At 32.2% G+C, this 22,833-nt stretch overlaps 1 protein-coding gene, 1 long non-coding RNA gene and 1 other non-coding gene across 4 annotated transcripts in view; 1 reads left to right on the top strand and 2 right to left on the bottom strand.

Annotated features, from left to right (window-relative positions):
* LOC106457375 (pyrethroid hydrolase Ces2e-like) overlaps positions 1 to 15,859 on the top strand; it is a 19,924-nt gene extending 4,065 nt beyond the window's left edge. For both annotated transcript variants that reach the window (XM_013916786.2, XM_013916787.2), the window contains 6 exons: positions 504 to 694; positions 4,262 to 4,409; positions 8,707 to 8,915; positions 11,756 to 11,897; positions 13,351 to 13,486; positions 14,423 to 15,859. In XM_013916786.2, coding sequence (XP_013772240.1) covers positions 504 to 694; positions 4,262 to 4,409; positions 8,707 to 8,915; positions 11,756 to 11,897; positions 13,351 to 13,486; positions 14,423 to 14,759 — 1,163 coding nt within the window. In that variant the 3' untranslated portion in view covers positions 14,760 to 15,859. The remainder of the gene's footprint in view (positions 1 to 503; positions 695 to 4,261; positions 4,410 to 8,706; positions 8,916 to 11,755; positions 11,898 to 13,350; positions 13,487 to 14,422) is intronic.
* On the bottom strand, positions 15,807 to 20,861 carry LOC111085305. Its single transcript, XR_002610143.1, has 3 exons — positions 20,781 to 20,861; positions 18,791 to 18,877; positions 15,807 to 17,387 (listed from the first exon to the last, which is right to left on the bottom strand). It is a non-coding gene; the product is annotated as an uncharacterized LOC111085305 (long non-coding RNA).
* Trnal-cag lies at positions 20,782 to 20,865 on the bottom strand. The gene has a single exon. It is a non-coding gene; the product is annotated as a tRNA-Leu (tRNA).
* Positions 20,866 to 22,833: the final 1,968 nt, after the last annotated feature.

Here is a 22,833-nt window from a genome sequence, read left to right as displayed (position 1 = left end):
AATATAAAAAAATAGTATAAAACAATAGCCGAGTATATTACAAAAACAGCAGAAACAGCAACAAAGCATTATAAGTTTTTAAAAAAGGTACCCTATAGTAAGTTATTTCGGTGGGAATAGTGAACTTCCACTTTAATGTAATTTTGCTTTACGAGATACGTTAAAATTTAGATATTTACAAAATGTTGAGTTGGTTAATCCTTTCACTATCGTGAGCACGTGTGTACATCCCCCTCTACAGCACTGCCACGTGAGCCTGGAACTTTGTATCACCACAAAGAGAGGGTATTTCCCACTTTCAAACTGCCTGTAGTTTTTCGGTTTCAAATAAGTAATGAAATATTAAAACATCTGTCATTTTATTTTTGCTTGTGTATCTATAAATGAATTGACACTGGGAGATTTGTATATCTACAAACGTGGCAGTGAAAGAATTAAAGCGTATAAAACTATAATTGCTGTTTCAAAGTTGAGATCGTAAAATGTCGTTTTATTTCTTTCAGGACTGTTTTCAGCAGCTATAGCGCAGAGTGGGAGCTCTGTTGCCAGATGGGCTATTCAGCGTAATCCGTTCCGTTACGCATCCCGCTTGGCTCGGAGTGTCGACTGTCCAAAGAGCGCAAACACTAAAAATCTCATGAAATGCCTTCGAAGAGTTGCAGCAAATGCTCTGGCTAGGACAACCCGTATGGCGGTAAATGTGCAATATCAAAAATAGTGTAAAAAAGTTAATCGCAAAGCACAATGATATAAGATAACTAAACTAAAAATTCTAAACAATCGATAGCACTGGTCGAGAAAATCGAACTTTTTTCTCTCAGTCACTTTTTTTCGCTGATTACAAATCTGTTTCCGGTTTTCTTCTAGCATATCTAGTTATCGAAATATGACTGGTGTTAATTTCAGCACAACTTAGGTAATAATCACATATTAGGCTAGTTAACGTTACAACTTTATTAATTTTTCAGTATAATTCCCATAAACGTTATACACACCATACACTTGGTTAAATTTATACAGCACACACTTATGAAAAAATGAAATGTACAACTTCAATTATAATTAAGGCAATAACCTTTCAAATTTGATCGGTCTCATCATGAAAACTTGACGTGCTAGAGGGAAACCAAAAACAGTTTTGGAATCAGGAGCTAATTATATGTGATGAAAATGACATGTTGTCCAGTGTAATATTAAAAATCATCATTAATTTAAATGGGCCAGGTGGTTAGGGCGCTCGACTCGCAATCTGCGGGTCGCGGGTTCGAATCCCCGTCACACCAAACATGCTCGCCCTTTCAGCCGTGGGGGCGTTATAATGTGACGGTCAATTCCACTATTCGTTGGTAAAAGAGTAGCCCAATAGTTGGCGGTGGGTGGTGATGACTAGCTGCCTTCCCTCTAGTCTTACACTGCTAAATTAGGGACGGCTAGCCCAGATAGCCCTCGTGTAGCTTTGCGCGAAATTAAAAACATTAATTTAATTTTGGTTTTTAAAATTCATCTTTTTTTTTGTATCTATAGAGTAACTAATTGCAAAATTTATAGATTGGCCAAATTTGAAGTTTTTTGATATTCTTACGCTACAAGATGGGCACAACGTGTTTTTCGCCACTCTATCTTATTCTGTGAAGAATATGCAGTTATTCAGTATTTTTACAATCTAAACTTGCAGAAGTTAGAACCATTAAGTTTTATTTTTTACCTTCATGTAAGGTACGTTTTTGAACTTTATACAATGAATAAAAACCCTATAATGAGTGCTTTCGAAAAGTGGACCTTTTCTCTTCAGGGGCAAACTGGGAATTTTAAACTTTATTCAGTCAGTGTAATAGAGCATAGCATATTATTCTATTTGTAGCCCTAACCACTCCTAAGTTGGAACTAGCGGGGTTTCTTTTAATCGAAAGTACGACCAAGGTGCATTTAAAAACATGTACGAGAATGACGATATGTACGCGTAGGAATACTCAAGCAGTAAGTCTAGTGTAGCGCCATCTGTTGGCACTATTATACTGCAGAACAAGCAGTATGAAACAAGCAATGAAAACAATTGAAGGAATACCCACAACTATAAGAATTAATCAGAATATTATGGTGTGAAATAAAAGCGCTATTGAATTTCAAAAAACATGAAATTTGTTTTTCAAGTCAATGCTGAATGAGTATTTTTTCTACTGCGATTTTCAGTACAAGAAGGTTCCCCTCCCGTATCTCAGGGGCAAGACTTATGACGCTAAAATTATGCTGAATTAAACCGCTTGAAGTTCGATGCTGACTGTTAATGCCTTAAACTTGAAGTGCACATATACTTAACACTTACATTAACTATCGGCGTTTCGAAATTCATACTGTAGATTGCGCAGAACTGTAAACAAACTATGACAACTTTCACTTACGTAAAATTAAATTCGAAATATCCCTTTTATTTTTCAAAATTTTCAATTCTTGGCAAGAATAAAGATGTTACTACAGATATGATAGCATATAATCCTCTTCTGTTACATGATTTGTTTTGCCATTTAAGGTTACGGTGCTCTATAAATGTGATTGTCAAATCCTCCTATTCGATCAGAGAGAGAAACTCGTGGAATTGCAGTGGGTGCTTTTGAAGTGCTGTTTTCCATCCAGTCCATCAATTCAAAATAAGAACGGTTATTTTTGGAACAGTTTAAAGTATACAATGGTAAACTAAGAAACCTAGTAACATGAGCTATTTTCATTAATTTTCTCTATAATTTGTTAGTTTGTTTTAAACCACAAAGCTACACAATGGACAATCTATGCTGTGCCCACCTCGGGTATCGAAACCCAATTTTTACTATTACAAGTTCATTGATTTATCACTAAGCTATCGGGGAGAGAGACGGGCGATTTTCCCTATAAACAGTTACTCTTTGATGGTGCCATGATGATCTACACTGTTACATTTTTACATAAGAGTCCCGTAGGACTGTTATTTTGTCGGACAACAGCCTGCATTATTGTAATCGTTCGAAATTTTACACCGGATAACTTTACTTTCATCGATTGTAACACATGTTTTTCATGGAGTAATATTGTGGGGTTATCAAACAAAAACAGTATAGATAACCTCAACATTTATCGATGTAGTGAAATACACCTTTGGCGAAGGAAAAGACTAAATCACGTTTGAATGCAATATTTACAATACATTATTTGTAATAAGTACATCATGGATTTAAAACCTCTTTATTTTAAATTTGAAAAATAACCAAATAAAGGAAATGTAATAAACATCTACACTCAACCTGATTTTCAAGGTGTCGATTGTTGAAGGCATTTAGACTGAGTTAAAAAATGAATTATTTTAAATCCTAAATAATTTAAACAATGTGTAGTAGAAATTAAAACTTAACATTGTTTAATTTGATTTTTTCCCTTCTTTCTTTTTACAATTTCCAATTGTGAATGTTTTTGTGATAACCACTAAAATTAGTTATCAGGGTTAAATTAGGCTTAATGTAATATGAAGTACGATATTAATAGTGTTATAATATTTCATGGATATACATTTAAGTTTTATACAAGATTTAGAAACTATTGTGCATTTTTGTAGTTTCTTGTCTTATGGTCGCCACACACAACTACGTAGTTACAAGTTTTATCTGTTATTGTTTTTCTTCATTTTTTATTTGAAGAACGTGTTCATTTTATGATGGTTTCATTGTATTGTTACGTCTCCGCTTGTTAATTAACTTTCCGTAACTTCGTTCCGACAAAACTTTAGCGACACAAGTTTTTTACTTAATAAAACTGGTTTATTCTTTCCGAATACAACTTTACCGATACACTCAAATTCAACAATCGCGCTAAACAAACGCTATAACAATGAACGTGCTCAATAATACTTCTGACTGCAGATCAATTACTCACTATCTATACACACATTACCTTCCTCGCGTCATGTTTCCTCTTATATATATACCAAACTACCCTATATCTAGCAAATACTAGAGCATCCGCCAAGATACGGGATAGTTCTAGAAACGTGGCGTCACTGTAGTCATGTGATCTCGATGACGCAACAGTATGTTTTTTTTTGTTATTGTTGCTGTTACGTACGTAATTGTTTTGTCTCATCCACTGCTGTATTGTTGTTCTTATCATTACATGACAAATGTAATAAACTTAATATCGATTACTGATGAAGGTTGTATTGACCAATACTTATATAACTGTAAAAGGCTTAATTAAAGCTATTTGAATCATTTAATTAATTTTGTTTGAATATTTCCAGGATGCTCTTGGTATTTGGTTTGCGCCTGTGGTGGATGGATATTTTCTACCAGACTATCCGGAAAAGCTCATTCAACGAGGCCGGTATAATATGGTTCCTTTCATGACCGGTTTCACAAAAGATGAAGTCTCTATATGGATGGAGCACTGTAGGTTTATATTTTTCTCGGAATAATGTTTTTTCTGCTAAAATACCAGTTTCAGTAACAAAATAATAGTAGATAATGTATTGTTGTAACATTGTTCTTTCATTGGCAGGTTCTTTTAAATTATCTGGTGAAAATAATTCAATGTCAAGTCTATGTAACAATAACAAATTGGTTTTATTTCCTTCTTAAAATTACCTTTACATTACAGGCACATACATTACGTTTATAGCTACATTATCTACAGTATATTAACGTAAAAATCAACTTACTTAGACAAAGTAACTCAATATATGTGACAGCTAACAGAGATTCAAAAAATTTAAACACACTGACTAATTCACTCTGCCAGCTAGGAAACAACTGTATCTTCTTGATGCTTTATTATTTATTGCAAGCTTATTGACTGCAATTATCCATATTTATAACCTAATGCTTGTTCTAGATATTTCACGAAGTATCTCTTTCATTAATATTCCCAAATATTCTACCACTAACTTGCTCTTAACTTGAAGCGCACTCTAGCTAAATTACAAAATTAAAGATATAGCTTATAACATGTTTTTGTAAAATAATCAGTGACAAAAGTTTAAATTGAGAAACCGTGAAAACAACTTTTACTCCACATTAGATAAATTCATGCATTCTGTGTTTTCAAAGTAGACTGAACCATATAATACTGCCATTTGAGAAGTGCCACTGAGTATTTATGTAGCTTTAATCAAGTTTTCTTTGCATGATTTCATAATAAATCATGCCTCTCCTAATGAACAAAATTGAAGCAACTTCTAGTCTCACGATTGGACTGTCACATATACGATGTCATGACCAATGGTCAACAGTGATGTCAGATTATTTATGCTAGGAATTAATATTTATGCGCAAAGCAGTGTCAAAGCAGGAGAAATGCTATTGTGAACTAGAATAAATCACTAGCTACTTTTAAATAGAGATTGAGTGCATTGATATTAAAAGAGTTTTGGAGCCTCACCATATCGTTAAAGTCCATGTTGCCACATCTAGTCATGCTCTAACTTATGAACATACATCTTAACAATAGCCCTGCTGCATAGTTTCCATTCCAGTTTCTGTCATAAGACTGCTATGTCAAAAGCATATCACTTCTCCCTGATGCTTTCCATAATCCATCAAATGTACGAGGATAACAGTTTTCCACCATCCACTGCAACATGCTGATTGCACAGGAGGCTGTAGGTGCTGCATTTGCATGAATACCTACTTCATTATCTAGTTGCTTGAGGTATGAGATGGTTAAATAGGAAGTATGACTGGTAGCGCTATCTTGGTGAACCAATGTCCTGTTGACTTTGTTTCTGGAAGGGAATCTTTCTTGATTATTTTGTGTATTGTTGCCTGGATTCTCACCTGTTATGTACAAAATGCAGAACTTTGCTTACTACGGTTGGGATATACGACTTGTTGCAGGTCTCTTTCTGGATGGTCCTAGTACCCCACCTTGATCTACATTAATTTGTCATCCAATGCTATTAAATACGAGGGATATCTCCATCTTGGACATTCTAACTTCCCAATCTTAACACATCTTTATGATGTGAGTGTATGAATAGTTTGCATTGAAAAGTACTGTTGCATACATTTTCCAAAAGCAGTGAATTTTCAGTGGCATTACACTACCTAAAAAATACTAAACAATGTCAAAAAATAGTTCTGATATATGCCATTCCACTGCTACTTTATGTCAGTTGTGGTTGTCAGGTAAATTGCTGATTTGCATATATAAAATTGTACTCTGTATGGCGAGGAAATTCTAAAGACTAGAGTGGATAACACCTGGCAGCCAGTAAAGTAATAATTTGAGAAGTTATTTCCTGCCCACTGATTATTCCTTATGAAATAAAAGGTAGTTGAATTGTCAGGCAAAACTAAATTTGATGTAATTAGCAGACACTTTAATATTTGTATCATAGGTGTTTTATATTTAACAGTGATACTTGTCTATAGAAGCACATTATGTTAATACAATAACAGATTTACAAACAACAATTTATAATCATAATGAAGTAGTTTAATTTTGGGGAAAGTACTGCATATTTCAACAGACCAATGTTTTATCAAAACATGTAATATGTTCTCCAAAATAAATTTTCTTCATTATGCTTATAAATCATTGTTTGTCAACTTATTATCTAACAGTGAAGCCACATGCTATTAGCATTTGTGAAATCTTACTTATTACTTATGTTCTTAAATTTAGATCTCAAGTTCAATATCTCTTATTTAACACACTAACATCTCCCCTCCTACATTGTTTGTCATGTGCTTTCTTACTGGGTATGTCACACTTGCATGGCTTGAACATGCAGTTAGTATTTCAATCATTATGTTGAAACAGTGGGGTTGTAATCTATTATATGTTGATGAAATTAAGTCTAGTAATGTTATAATAATTTGCATATATTTCCTGAGTATAGTATACTTTGTAAGTGATCACCAGTTGGAAGTTTCATAGAGTGTTTATTATCATTTCATTTAGTTTTTTAATACTGTGGCTAAGCATATATTTTCATTTACTTGATTTATTTATTAATTCAATAGAAATTCTTTTTTTATTGGTTTAATTGTGGTTCGCATTAAATCAAATTGAAAGAAAAAAATATTTTTGTGAAGCTCATACAAACATGTTTTATATATATATATGAAAATTCAACTGCACAAACAAACATTCAAAAATGTAAAATGTGAAAGAAAACTAAATCTCAGTTTTAAAAATAAGAAGATAAAAAATGATGAATGAACAGGGATACTGCTTCACTTTTGTTTTCAATTTATTCTAGTCTATTATTTCAATTGGCTAGTTGGATGAATATTTGGTAAAAAGACCTTTCATTAAAGCAAGTGAAAGATAATGGATTGGATTATCATACTTTGTATAACTGCTTTAATATAAATTGGAAACTACCCAATAGCATGCCTGAAAAATAGGATCTTGGCATAGCAGTGAATAAATTACTCATGACATTGCGGCGATGCTCTATTGCAAGCAGAGAAACTAATATAATTTTTTTTTTATTTATAGACTTGTTGTTTACAAGTGAAAAGGGGTAATAATCTATACAAATCACTAGTTAAGCCTCATTTAGTATAATGTGTACAGTTTTGGTTTCTAAGAAAGGATATTGACTAACTGGAAAGGGTTCAGAGGAGGACTACTATAATGATCCAGGGATGGAAGTATTATCTTACGGAGAAAAGTTAAGGTCTCTTATCTTCTCTTGAGAAAAGATGGGTAAGGGGCGATCTTATTGAAGTGTACAAGATTATTTAGGGAGTCAGAAAGATAAAGGCCTCTGCATTCTTTGCAGTATGTTCCAAAGATAAAAAAACACAAATTTAAGATTTTTAAATAACAGGATAGACTCCAGTTAAGACAGTTTTATTTTTCTAACAGGGTGATTGACTTATAGAGTGAATTACTTTAGGCTGTAGTTTAGGTCAGCTCTTTACTAGAATATAAAAGTAAAATCAATAATTTCATGTAAAGTAAAGGTTGGATTTAAGTTTTTACTTGTTTTTCAAGTTTGGGTGAGAAATTACAGCCTTGAAGGATCAAATGGTCTCATGATGTCTTATGTGTTATAATAAAGAAAATGTGAAACAATATAGTTTTCTGATAAAAGATTCAAATATCCATAAGTCACTTTTGTAATAATTTATTTCTTATAGAAGAAAAATGTATAAAATGAATCCATCTTACTAAAATGAAATTTAAATATTATACAATAATTAATTTGGAAAGCAAACAAATCCAAATTGTTTTGTCCCTGTTCATTGTTCAATCAGAATATTTTCCTTTACAAATCAAATAGCAGTTTTTAAAAACAATATTGGTATGAATAGCTGATCAATATTTTTTTCTTCTAAATTTCAACAAAACTTGGGATACACCTAGTTGCTGCTTGCATTTATCATGATTTATGTATTTAAAAGTCATTACACAGTCCTGTGAAACAATAAACAGTGATATTAGTGAATATTAGATACAAGGTGCACTAGATTTTGAAGAAGCAGAAACTAATTGGGACATATTGATGTTATCTTGGACACTTCTTGACCTTCAAGTTTTATCAACCAAATATTTACCTTTTTGGAACTATGATATATGTTTAAACAACTATAATTATTTTAAGGCTGTGACATAATGATGCGCTTACCAAATAATTGACACATGTATATTACATAAATTAAAACATAAATATAAACACAACTCACCAAAGATAGATAGATAGACACTTATGTTATGTTAAAATTTTATATTCAGACGAAGATCCTGCAGAAGAGCAAGTTACCAAAGAAAAGCTGAAAGAATACTTGAAAAATATGCTGGATCCAAAAGCCGATAACTCAAACAACCTGGAGGCATTAGTTCATGCTGTACATACAGAGTATGTTGTTCGACGACATCACTCTAGTGGCTTCAACAATTCAACACAGAATGCAACAACTGCTAATATTCATACTTTGGTACAGGCAAGTAATCGAGAATTTATTTCATTGCTAGATTCTATTAAAACGTTTGTTACATAAATTAGAAAAGTAATTTCACAATCACACTGACATGTTGCTTCAGTGTACTTGATTATAAGTGTATCTTTGCACAATGAAAACTGCTGTATTGTATTTTCTTGTACTACATGTGAGAGTTTCTGAAGTGTGAATTGAAACTTCAATTAAATCTACTTATTTTAACATGGGATTTTAACTAACTCCAATTTTATAGTTTTTGGTACACTATAGCTTTTCAAATAATTTTCACTTGAGAATAAACATAATGTGTTAATTTGATGGTCATTCAGACAATATTGTCTTAATGTATTTATAAACCCATTATTTAAATTAAACTACTACTTTAAATTAGGTAGGAAAATAAAAACTTTCAAATGTTTTACGATTTGCTTCAAAAAGTGTTGGAGGCATTTGTGATATGGGGTAGGGATGTGACTGAGTGTGGGGTGGAGGACAGATCAGTTAGTTTGGTATTATATGCTTGCACATGCTGGTTTTTTGCAATGTCACCTAGCAACAAGCAGAGTTCATCTGTTATATTTTAGCAGAGGTCAAAGATTGTTTTTATAAACATCATAGTTGACTGTATTCTTGGTAGCTTACATTACACAATGCGAGATGTACTTTATGTGAGTGAGAGTCCCAATTTTGACGAATCACAAAGTCAGAAGGAAAAGCATTGGTTCAACATATGACATCATCATTTGTTCATTTGGAAATAAAGGTGGGAGAGCAACTAGTGTGAATAAGTGTTATCCAATAATCTTTCAGTATTTGTTGGACGTCCCATCATGATTATAAGTTATGTAAAAACAAAATGAACACTGGAACTTGTTTTACCTGAGATGTGAAAAAAACAGACTGGTATGACTGTAAAAATGAGTATTTATGGGCAAGATTTCTCAGTAAAATGTATTGACCCTCTTGCAGATGTTTCTGTACCCTTAAAAAATTTTAATAAGTGTTTTAGATCATTTTTCATGAATGTAATGAATATTATGTTTTCTTAATTAAACCCCTAAAATACCAAGTTCCGATTTACTATTTAAAAAAAAGTCTTGCGAAACGTCTTTGGAATACTATCATAAACCTATATGAAAAGTTATGCCTGTATGTCATCTTAGTTATAATGCACATGCAAAAATTACTTTCATTTCAAAGCATTAATGAGCTGAGTAACTAAACTAAAAGAAGTTTTGTGATATTTTATGTTTTCATCTGCATAATATGTTTATTTAATTATTTATCTTAACACCAGATCAGTTGCATTTCAGTAAATTACAATTTTTTTTTAAAACAAACTCTAAACTTTCAAATGTTTATGAGTAACTGTATGCAAAGAAAGTTTGGGTATGCTGTATAAATGAAAAATGATCTTTTTATCATTGGTAATTATACCTTATCAGGTTCAATATTTTTCAAATATTATTTCAATGCTGAAAACGATTTTTTAAGCAAATTAGTGGTTCAGTTGAGAAAATACTTTAATGATTTACCTGATATTCTAAAATGGGGCAATAAGTGGAAACATGTTGTTTTAATTTGTATATTTTAGTTTCAGAGAGAGATCTATTCCTTAAAGCCTGATTTTTAGAAAGATAATGTTGTGACTATTAACCGTAAAGCCACTGTTATGGTATAGGTAAAAGAGTAATGTAATTTCCAATATCAACTATTGGTGGGGGAGGTTAAACAACACACACACATTTATAAACCATCTCAACACATACATCATATCCATAGAAATAAACGGCATTACACTCCCCGAAATGCATGAATCTGTATGTCTAGAGTTGTTTGGGGGGTGACCATGCTTAATCCTTTTGTGCACACCCCTGAATGTCTAGTTTTTATTTAGTTATTATGATTAACAATCGTTTTTTCTTTTTACTTAATGTAACAGTTTACATATTCATATTTTATGGTTGGAGACGGCTTGAATGGGTAATGAAGAAAAACGTATATTAAAGTTTTTCTTCATTATCCATTCAAGCTGTCTCCAACCATTATTAGTCTCAAAGTAGGTTCCTCATCATCGAATTTGATATTCATATATAATTTGCTTTTTAAATGCATTGCATTTATAAATTGAAATTGGGTTTTTCAAAAACTTCATGGACACTAGTAAGTTCTTCACTGAATATGAATGTAACCAATGACACATTGGGGACACGTTAAGTCAAATAAACTTATGATTATTGAATAACATGATGAACTACTAGGTAGATAGATAATAAGGACCATTACGATAAAAGAAGATTAGACATAGCTTCAGAAGTCATGAATCTAGCAATATTCAGTGAGTAAGGCATGTGATAAGGTATAATACTGCTAAATATTAACTTAAGGACTGTATTTATATTTAAATTGATTCAGTAATTACAGAATAATTTGCTTATTCAAACTTTTAAATGATTTTTAACTCATGCAAGTTTTGATCTTTAATAATTAAACAGATCAGTCAATCTTAATCAGCTAAACACATTTATAAATGTTTTGGCAATATTTAGATTGAATTATTTCCTGACTTTAAGGAAAGTTCAAATATCCAGTAAAAGGTAAGTAAATCCTTAATCACAAGCAATAAACTATGAAGTACTTGTAGTATTTTAAAGCTTGACCCCATTTTTTGGTCTCACACTAACTATATATTTATGGGAATATTTCAAATGTATATATTTCAAATATTATACATACTTAAACAATTTGATGCCACTATGACAGTTGAAATAATTAACGTGATATTTAATTTAACTAGATAATTTTTGTTAGCTTAAAACAAATCTCACTTGATCTTCTTTCAGATTTTGGGAGATGCTGGGTTAAAAGCACCCTGTGTGAAGCATGTTCAGTTGTTAGCAAACCAGAACTACACTCCTGTTTATCTATATGAATTTACATACTCTAGCAGTGATGATTGGATAAGTAAGGACCGACCTTGGCTAGGTAGGTACAAAATCACCTGTTACTTAATGCTTGTTTCTTAAAAGAATCATTGAGATTCAGTGAGTGCCACCATGCAACCGGAGTGAAATCTGATGAGAGATTCTGATGTGTTTAAAATGTAGTTGCACAAATATGCCAAAAATAACCTTCATGTTTAAAAGAGAATCAGAACAACGTAGCTGTATATTTTATGTATTCTGTAGGAAGATATAACTATTGTAGCATAAACTTAACTACATAAATATAATTTTTTTTTTTCTTTGGAAATGTAAGCCTATTTTCACTGACCAATAAACTACAGCAATCACTGCAGGTTCTAACCATATTGTATGGGCTCTATAACATAAATCTGGACCCATGGTGATATGTTTGCCAAACAAACATATCTATATCAAGAAATTTATGATCATTATACAGGCATCCCTTGCATTACAAATGTTTGGTTTATGTTTCTTCGTTATAATGTAATTAAATTTTATGGGCATGTTTTTTGATTTGAATTCATATTTCTTGCTATTACACAAACTTACATAAAAGTTGGAAGAAACTTTTGCCCAATACAAACAGTTTTTCACTATTACAGAATTCAAATAGCTAAAAAGCTAATTTTCTGTGTTATAATATTGAAATACCTTTAGTTACTAAGCTATTTTTCACTACTACATAATTCAACATCAGTAGAGCGCTATGGACGAAATTATAAACACCGTGTCACTCCTTTATTGAGTCGTGTCACGGAACCCTCTGCTGTAAGATCTCTCTAAGCAAGCATCTTGTGCAGTGTCTGATTGTCAGTCAGCATTTCTTTTCCGTCTTGATTCTAATGTGGTGAAGTGATCCAATTTTTTATCAGTTGTAATCTACCGAAACCCTCAAGCTAAATGCCTGGTAAGAGACCTTCCTCAAGCTCAACTGTTTCCCCCTACAAAATATTCTCGCCAGGCAATAATGCTGGATCTACCTAAACCCTCAAGCTAGATGCCTGGTAAGAGACCTTCCTCAAGCTCAACTGTTTCCCCTACAAAATATTCTCGCCAGGCAATAATGCTGGACCTACCTAAACCCTCAAGCTAGATGCCTGGTAAGAGACCTTCCTCAAGCTCAACTGTTTCCCCCTACAAAATATTCTCGCCAGGCAATAATGCTGGATACAAAAATGGGCATAAGAAAAATGTAGTGAAATTTTGGTTCAGGAATGCATCCTCCATTTTTTACCTTTAAAATAAAAACATATTCTCCAAGAAAATATTCCTTTCGTAAATTGAGGGATACCTGTACATAAAACTAGAGTAAGTAATATTAATCACTTCAGAACAATTATTAAGTTTGCTAGCTGTAGAAATTTTCAAGAAAGGAATCTATATTTTCAGTTGCTAGGATAGAATGGAGAAATACCAATTCCAAAAATATTTCTCTGAATATTACTTATTCTGTAAATAAATCTTATTTTCAGGAGCATACCATGAGAGTGAGATGTACTATATCTTAGGTTACCCACAACTGGCTGTCAAGAATGCTTACCGAACCCTAGAAGATCAAGCTGTTAGTAATTTGCTTGTCAAATTGTGGAGTAACTTTGCTAAATATGGGTAACTTTTGTTTTTCGCTTATATATTCAGTAAACCACACATCGGAAAAGAAAAAAAAATTAACAAATGTAATAAAACTAGGACAGTGGATTTATGCTGCATGTTGATTTTAAACTGGTTGCTCAAAATATAATTGTGAATAAGCTTTGAGTAAATGTTTGATATGTGACTTCATTCTATGACCTGAAGCTTATGTTTTTTAATGGAAACCTCAAGTTTAGGTTTAATCTTAGATAATAACCCTTGACAGAAGTTTTAGCCAAGTGGTATTTTCAGGTGAAACTAACATAGTTTTCTCTAAAAAATTTGTATTTATTGTCCAGAAGGTTCTTAAAAATACCAGAAAGCCATTATGGCTACCAAAATAAGTAACTGAATGGGATTCTAGAGCATTCTGCTATGAATCTAGCACTGGTTATAATGTCAAGACATCCCTGACTGAATTCTTGGATAAAATGGCTGTCTTCATTCATGCACAAGGTGCAGCTTTACAGCTATACTCCCCCCACTCATGAGTAGACTAAGTGATATCTCAAGAGAATGAAAAAGAACAGTGGCAACTAGAATGAAAGCAACTTAATGACTGTCTGGACCATGCGTTATGACAAAACTGCACATATCAGAATAACCGACAAATTTTGAATGATACACTATTAAAATAAGGAGGTCGAAATTGCATGGTATACTTATATACCACAGCTATAAGACATAGTTTAGTGTTTATTTTTCTAACCTCATGTTGCAAAATTATTTATAAATTAAATGTTACATTAGTGTCAGTAAAAGAAAGTACGAGTACGTACCAAGATATTTCCTCAATCTTTGAAAATTTCACTGAGCATTAATGTAAACATTAGTTATAAGTAAAATGTATCTACCAACTTATGGTGAACAATTTTTTGTTCTAAACAAGAATTAATGTGATGATATTTTCAGAAATCCAACACCAAAGCATTATGATGTCCAGATCAATTTTACATGGCAGCCATACACTAAAGATGAACCAGTCTATGCTGACCTAGGAGAGCAAGCCATAGTGAAAATAAGTGATCATATGAGCAGCATGAATTTCTGGATCAACTTTGTTCCACTGTTTACTGACTATCCATTGAAGAATGACAGAAGAGTTCAGTGTAATTTGACAGTTTTTGTGATGACTTCCAGCTTTCTGGGACTGACATCTTTTCTCTGCATTACCCTTATTCTATATGCTTGTATCCAAAGAAGACATCGCCCTGGTGTTGTTTTGAAAGATCCCCCAACATCAGTGTGATAAGATAGATAACCAGTTACTTCCTATGTTAAAAGCTAATGAACACACACTCAGACAGGGGCATTGCTGGGCACTGGGACCATAGGGCCTGTAAGACAGGTGTATTTCACAGTTACACAAATTTATCTTATGTAACCTTTAATATACTACATTGCAATTATTTTTTGATTATTCTCAGTAGTAGCCACTTCTTGGAGCCCAAGCCCCAATCCTTTCAGTAGCCAGTAATGCCCCTTCACTGAGATATTACAAGAAGTGATTTAATTTAATACCCTATCTTTAAGGGTTTCACCTCAAAACTACAACCAAGCTAGTTTTAACTTCCATTAGATAATGATCCTTCCAATGTATATAAGGTACAGTTAATATTTCTTTTAATTAATAGATGTAGTTAGACCTTACGATTGTTATAGGTGATTTAATTCAACTTCTTATATTTCAGAATATTACCACAAACAAGTTACAACTGATGTGGTTACAAAAACGTTTTGTTTAAAGATATCAAAAGAAAAAAGTCACAACTAATCTGCTATTGAATATAATATTGGCATACAAGTTCTCTTACCTATAATAACAGTGGAATTGATACCCATATAGTATTTAAATACTTTTATTTATAACAATCAGAAAGTTTATTTACACTAAAAATAACTCATATTTACAGTAATTTACTTAATTATTTCTAAAGATCAAAATGTTTAAACTAATAATGAAAAACTCATTTCTAGAGTAGGATATCTAGCCTTAATTACATTTCATTTTAACACTAAAATATTTTAAATACAATTAAAAACACCACTTTTAGAGTAGAACGTTCCAACATAATTACTATTTTTATCAGCCACATAGTCTAATATGTATGTACGTAGGATAAGAACTCATGATGGTTTATAAGTTAGGTAAGCAATTACGTTGTTCTTCTTGGTAAAAAAATCTACCAGCAGTTCAATCTCTATACTTTTATATTCTGGAATTAGAGGTTTTATTATCACTTTAGCTTCCTGTTAGTGATTATAACAAAACTACGTATTTGTGTTGCTTGTTGTCATGGTTAAATACAAATGTGAAACACTTTTGCTCTTTTACAAAAAAAAAAAAAAGATAACCAACTAAGGGCCTGCTGGGAAAAAAAAGCTTCCATTGCTATTTTTTTATAGACTTTAAGAAAGGCATAGCCTGTCCTGCCATTGTTACTCTGACATTTGTGTTTCCATATTAGAAAACTGTAGTGTAAAAAAAATCAACTTCTAATGGTACAAATGTTTTTTTTTGTTGGAAGAAAATATGTGATCCTTCAGTTTCAAAACTGATGGTAAAGGAATATTACCAATTTTTTACTTGATTCTCCTCTTTCATGCACTAAAACAAATCCACAAAAATACAAAAGCTATCATAAATTGATTTGATTTTTATTACCAATTTAAAGAAATACTATGATTATTGTTTAAGTAAAACAGTTTCTGTTGAGTACGTTTATACTTCGTAAGTTTTGTCCTTTTTTCTTTATCATAATATGTTTCAAAGAATTGTTCATATTTTACATGCTCACTGATTTATTTTTTCAGATAAATTCACTTAATTATGCTGGAATGTTATGTTTCTTATTTAACTTATCAAATTAAGAATCCATTTCATGAAATTTCTGATCAAAATAAGGTTCCATGCAGTACTAACCATCCATACACACATAGAAAGAAAAACACGAGAGTAAATACTATAAAAATAATTTATATTGTTGGGCAGGTTATCTTAGAGTATTCAGTAAAAAAAAGGAAGAATTGTTAGTGTTGTCCTGTTTATGATGATAAAGATATTTTATTTATTTCACAATATATAATTTCTTGATACAACAGTTTCACTTACCTGCTAATTCTCTCATACATATTGTAATTCTTACAAATTGAACTAACTGACTAACAGTAACAGACAAACTGACTAATAAACGTTAACTCAGAAATCAATCATCCACTGTAACAGACTCACAAATCAATTATAATTTATTCTAGCCTACCTCTCATTTTATAATGCCCAAGTCATTTCCTAAGTCTTCAAGAAGGATCTAGTCATAGGCCATACCTATCATATGGCTGTCCTGCCAGGCAACAATACAAATGAACATTTAAAAACGTAGCCAACAACAGCAAATTCCTTACATATAAATGCTTTTATTGAATTCAAGTGAGATTTAGGCAGATTTTATGCTGATTATTGTGCAACATTCTTCAACAAACAAACTAAACATTTATTTACTATTATAACCGCCAACAAGAAATTATACAATATAGACGTGTTCACTAAACTAACGCAAAATCCTTAAGATTACTCAAAAATAAAAGTTAGTATATAGATAATAGAAATAGCAAAAAACTTACACTTATCTGCACATATTAAAGTAAGTTTAACCTAAAATCAAACTGGGCTGGGTGTGGCCTGGTGGTTAGCATATTCTGATTCTAAAACCTTGAGTTCTTGTTTTGCTGTCATAAAAACATCCTCCATACTTTGTGGCTGTGGGTGCACTAACATGAGTGACACCCAAATCCCACTTTTAAGTCAGGTAACAGTAGCCTAAGAGATGGTTGTGCTTGCTGTTGACTACAGTTGCCTTTCCATTACTCTGTCTCTAGTCTATCAGATCAAAATTATGGATCACTAAGCATAGAAAGCCATTTGTGTAGCTTTGTTTGAAATTCTGAAGCAAACAAAACCAAAACTACTTGACAAACAGATTTATCATTTCTACATTTTAGCTAACAATACATCGTGTTTATTAATTTGAATACATACATACCTTAGAAGTATAATTAGTTGGTTTGTAAAACATCTTAGTAAAATGCAACAAGAATCTAGTTGCTTAGCTTTAAAGTCAAATATGAAAAAGAATGTTTAAACTAAATCAACATTACTACTGAACCTTGTCAGCCTATAAAAATAAAAAACCCACAAAGTCATGTGTTTATACAATCATGTGGCATTGAAACCCAAGGTTGTACATTACAGTTAACATATGCACAATGTGTCATCTGCTTCAACATTTTGTACTAAGCTAGTTACAATACAACTTCTGTCATCAAGAAAGAGCCCTTCAGATTCATATAAAGACAAAATTAAAGCCACTAATAAAAGTTCTTCCACAAAATTATCACAGTATCCTCTTCCTATATATACAGAGGTTAGCCTCAGTATATCCATGTCAACATATTTTGAACTGTGTATATCAAATGACTTAATTTTCAGTCAGACCAAATTACTGGTGAACTTGGTGATAATTGTATCATTTGTCTCAGTTCTTCATAGCTACAAGTTATTTATCTCACATACTAGTTACAATTAATCAAAACATTTTTGATTTTAAAATGTATTGATCTCATCCATCATACTAAAATATTGCTGATACTAAAATAATGTAATGTACACTAATTTTGTAAACATGTTTTTATAGTAGATCACTATATCTTAAGGTTTAGTATTTTTTATGATAGAAAAGGAGTTTAAAGATGATGAAAACTTTTTAAAGTTGTTAATTATGTGGCTATGACTTAAGTTATGCCGCATTGAGATATCTGTAGTGTTTGATGAGCATAAAAAACCACACTTATGGTTGGATTGATTACCCCAAAGCACAGATTAGCACAGTTTAAAAATAACTTCTAAGAATTTCTTTACAATAGAGGTTCTCCTATACAATGAACCTCAAAGAAATACTCTTAATTTTGTCAAAAACATCCAGGGTCATCTTATACACTGGCAGATACAGTAACATGAATGTAATTAACACTGAAAAAACAAAATTAAATTGATTAATTAAGAAATCAATAGTAATATTCATCCGTGATAACATAAAAATAAATCAAGTAATAGTGTTTTATTAAAGAAACGTATTACTGCTTATAGTCCGAAGAAAAATAAAATGTATACTTCAAAACAAAGGGTATATAAAATATATAAAAATACCCATCAATCAACGTTGTATAATATATAATTAAAATTTTATTTTAAAACCAATTGATGATCATAAAAAGGCACTCTACTTGTTTCAATGTCATCCTCGGGAGTGTGAAAAGCGGGTGAAATTCTCCAAAACAAAAAGTAGAGGTACTCAGCTGGGTGAAGTGGACCTGTTTTTGAAAAAGAAAATTTATGTGTAAAGATAAAAAATGACAAAGCAGCTCAAATAAGTCCTGGTACTAGTATCACCTTAAAAAATATATTCTGTTACTCAGTACCAGTGAGTACTGGCAGAATTGGTGAAAAACAAATGCTAGGCAATATATAAATACAAAAACGCCATGGTCATGTGACTACTAGTTTACATATATAAAAAAGATCATGCCATCTACTTATTTTCTGATTTTCTAACCCTTCATCCTTATTTAAGATGAAATTATTTTTACTATCTCATTATTTCTATGGTTTCTCTAATATTTCTAGTCATTATATTATTTGGTTGAGGCACAATAAAAATTTTTTTCCCACTGGGTGACATGACCAGTATAATTTGTATTTCAGCTAGTGCAGAGTATTCATTTTTGTTTTTAACATTTCTCTTATGTTCATTTACTCTAAATTTTAAATTTCTTATAGCTTGACCATTATATACACTACCACATTCAATTTTATAAATACCCGTTTTCTCCATTAGATTGACTTTAGTTTTATTTAGTATTTGACTAATTTTATTCAATGGTCTACAGATGGGAATAAGATTTTTGTTTTGTTTTTTAAGTTTAAAAAAAGTTTGACAAACCTGGGACATATGGTAGAAACAACATTTCTGTTTTGTCAAATTTTAGTTTACTTTTTTGAACATAATTTATATGTTAAATTTTCTCACAGCTGTATCAACAATATGAGGTAAGAAATTATTTGACAACTACTATTGTGAGATTTGTTTGGAGATTTTCTTTGCTGAGCTCTGTACTGGCCTATCTAACAGAATTTTGTGTTTAAAATAGTAGGTTTGGGAAATATTTTTGCTATAGAGACAGCAATATACTTGAATTATTTTTGTATTGGTAAGAGACAGTTTTCTTCTGTATGTTGGATTTTGAAACATAAATCACCAAAACTTGACATATAAACATCAGGGCTGTATTACAGGCAGGGCAGCTGCCCAGGGCCCCCAAGAAGTTAAAAATTATGTTGGTCCTTGGCCCATATTTTCCTGATGAGTAAGATAATGATGCTGCCATTATTTATCACATATTTCAAAATGATGCTAAGAACCTTTAGCACTTGGATACAATATATGATGCAGCGGTTGTGGATAAAAGGTTTACAGATGCATTAATTCTCCATTATAAACTGAAGGTACAAACTCAAATGACATTGTTTTTAAACAAGTATAATCATTATTCTAAAGAGGGACCTAGTTTTTCAACACTTGTCACAAAAGTGTGTTGGGTAGTAGAATCAATAAATGGTCACATAAAGTGGTGAAAGCTACTAGGCAACCTTCAGTTTCCTTTTACAGAGAAAATTGTCAGTGTTCTTTGCATCTCCTCTTATATGAACACTAAAACTGAGACATGCTCAAACTGGTAAAATAACTTGGTAATCTAAAATTTTGGGGAAGTCTTTCAAAAATACAAAATGTATTTTCCAACGTTATTTAAAAAACATTATCTATAGTTTTCTTTGAAAAAAAGGTTGTTAAATGAACATTTTATAAAAAGAAGCAGAAGAAGACTATCTTAGAAATATGGAAAAAAATTATATAGTTCCAATATTTCTATTTCCTTCTAAGTTTGTATGTTTCTCAAACGAGTTTGCTCATATAATAATTTTAATGAAATAAATCAGCAACTATCACACAATGTGTGATGGCTTTTGATCTCAAACATTTCCACTGAGCCATCGGTGGATGATATATATATATAGAGAGAGAGAGATAGCAAGAAAAACTTGTAAATAAACAAATACACTGTTATGAACAAATTTATATTTCATGGTTTGCTTTTTTTGCTAATATGACTCATTTAAATCCAAACTTTTAGAAGAAAGTTAGATCGAGAATCATACTTGTCAGGAGTGGGATTCGAACCCACGCCCGGAAGACCGGACTGCGACCTGAACGCAGCGCCTTGGACCGCTCGGCCATCCTGACGACGAAAAGATTTTTTATTTATTACATTAATAATATTATTAGTATAGAATTTTTGAAGTTTTAAATTACTCGTTCTTACAGTATTCATAATAGCACCAAATACAAAATCTAACAAGTACAACTACATAACCCACATTAGCGACGTGCTAAATAGATAACAGAAACAGACAATTTTAACGATTTGCTTCGTATGGGTTAGCAATACGTTGATCGATAGATGAGCGTCTAAGAGGGTGTTGTTTCTGTCGTATTTTTGAAGATGAATTTATAGTGTATATTGTTTGTGGAAGTTTTGCGCAAATCTTTTCGTAAGTTTTCTGCACTAGTAGTCCGTAATAGACTTGGGAGAAGGTAGTTAGTCAACAATACCCATCGCCAATTCTTGGGCTATTCTTACCAACGAAGAGTAGGATTGAGCGTCATTAAACTTCCATAACCACCGGGCCCAACAATGTAACAGAGCGAAAAGGTTTTTGATGAAAAGAGAGTAATTTAACATGTAATTTTTATTATCAGTTGAGTTTTAACACTTCCATTTTAATTTTAGCATATTACAAATTAAATGCTCCCCCCACTGGTACAGCAGCATGTCTGTGGAGTTACAACGCTAGAAACCGGGTTTCAATACCCTTGGTGGGCAAATCACAGATATCCCATTGTATAACTTTGTGCCTAACTTCAAACCAAACAAATTAAAGTGTATAAATTATTATCAATGGATCACAACAGAAATAGCACTGTCTTTTATAAAATTTTCATTTTCACAAGGTAGGCCTTAGTGGCTTCTTGTGATCAGTATTTGTATACTTCTTTCTTTTAGTCTGCTATGTTGCGTAAGAAGGCCCGGCATGGCCAGGTGGTTAGGGCGCTCGACTCGTAATCTGAGGGTCGCGGGTTCGAATCCATGTCACACCAAACATGCCAACCTCCGCCTTTGCCTGGTCCCAAGTCCAGGATGAAAAAGGGAGATGGTTGGGCGCGGGGCTAGCAACTCCACCCCGTAAAAACCAACCTGCTACAAGTAACTGCAACAACACCTTCCTGTTGGCGAGGTGGTGTTGCGGCCCTATGCTCCACTGGGAGTTTACAGTAAAACAAAAAACAATGTTGCGTAAGAATACAGTATTTCGTTTTTAGTACACAAAATCGAAAATAAAGGAATATGCTGGAATGGGGAACCTAGTTATAGCACAAACTTCGATGATTATGAAACGTTTATTTTTAACTAGGAATTATTTAGAAATCACCCTTCACATTGAATGTTGAAATTATCTAATAAATATATCCAACATTTATTTTCCTAATATATCTTTGAATTCTATAGCTCGAATACCATACAGTTCGTGCACATTTCCTGCAAATAAAAAGGAAAAAAGACATTCATTAAACAGTTTCTTCTTCTTCATAGGTATTTGTCCATGTATCTGCTCATAAAGCCTACTGCATATCTCTTCATAACCTGATAAGTTTTGAAACCTCGGAAATTTGTCAAAAAAGGAAACGTCCACAGTGTCAGCCAGGCTCTTTAGAATGTTGCTTCTTGTGCCAGACACATCGTTCTTTTTTTTTGTCGTTTGATCAAGCAGTAGGCCGGCCTAGACCTAAGTAATGACGACTACATATTTTACATTTGAAAGTTTTATTTATCTTATCGCTGACGATATTCTGACTTGATCTTCTCCAAGTCTTTGTGAGAGTTTGAATTAATGTGTCTTTCAACATCACAGAGACCTTGGTGCTTGCAGCTGGCTGAACGGTTATTCACTGTGCATAGAAAATAATTCTTACTGGACGATTTAGGCACATTGCATGGGTACTTCTTTGTCCATTCTGGATTGAATTTAGTATTATACTTTGCAGCACTTTAATATTTTGGTAGTTTGGGTTGTTTGGATGTTGATGGACGTCAGATACCTAAACGCTTTCACTCATCTTGTTTACTAGATTGACAACAAATGGCGTGCGCTT

Source organism: Limulus polyphemus, unplaced genomic scaffold, assembly GCF_000517525.1.
Source record: "Limulus polyphemus unplaced genomic scaffold, Limulus_polyphemus-2.1.2 Scaffold322, whole genome shotgun sequence".
Lineage (NCBI taxonomy): Eukaryota > Metazoa > Arthropoda > Merostomata > Xiphosura > Limulidae > Limulus > Limulus polyphemus.
The sequence above is the reverse complement of the archived record's forward strand: the minus strand, read 5'-3'. Positions and strand labels throughout refer to the sequence as shown.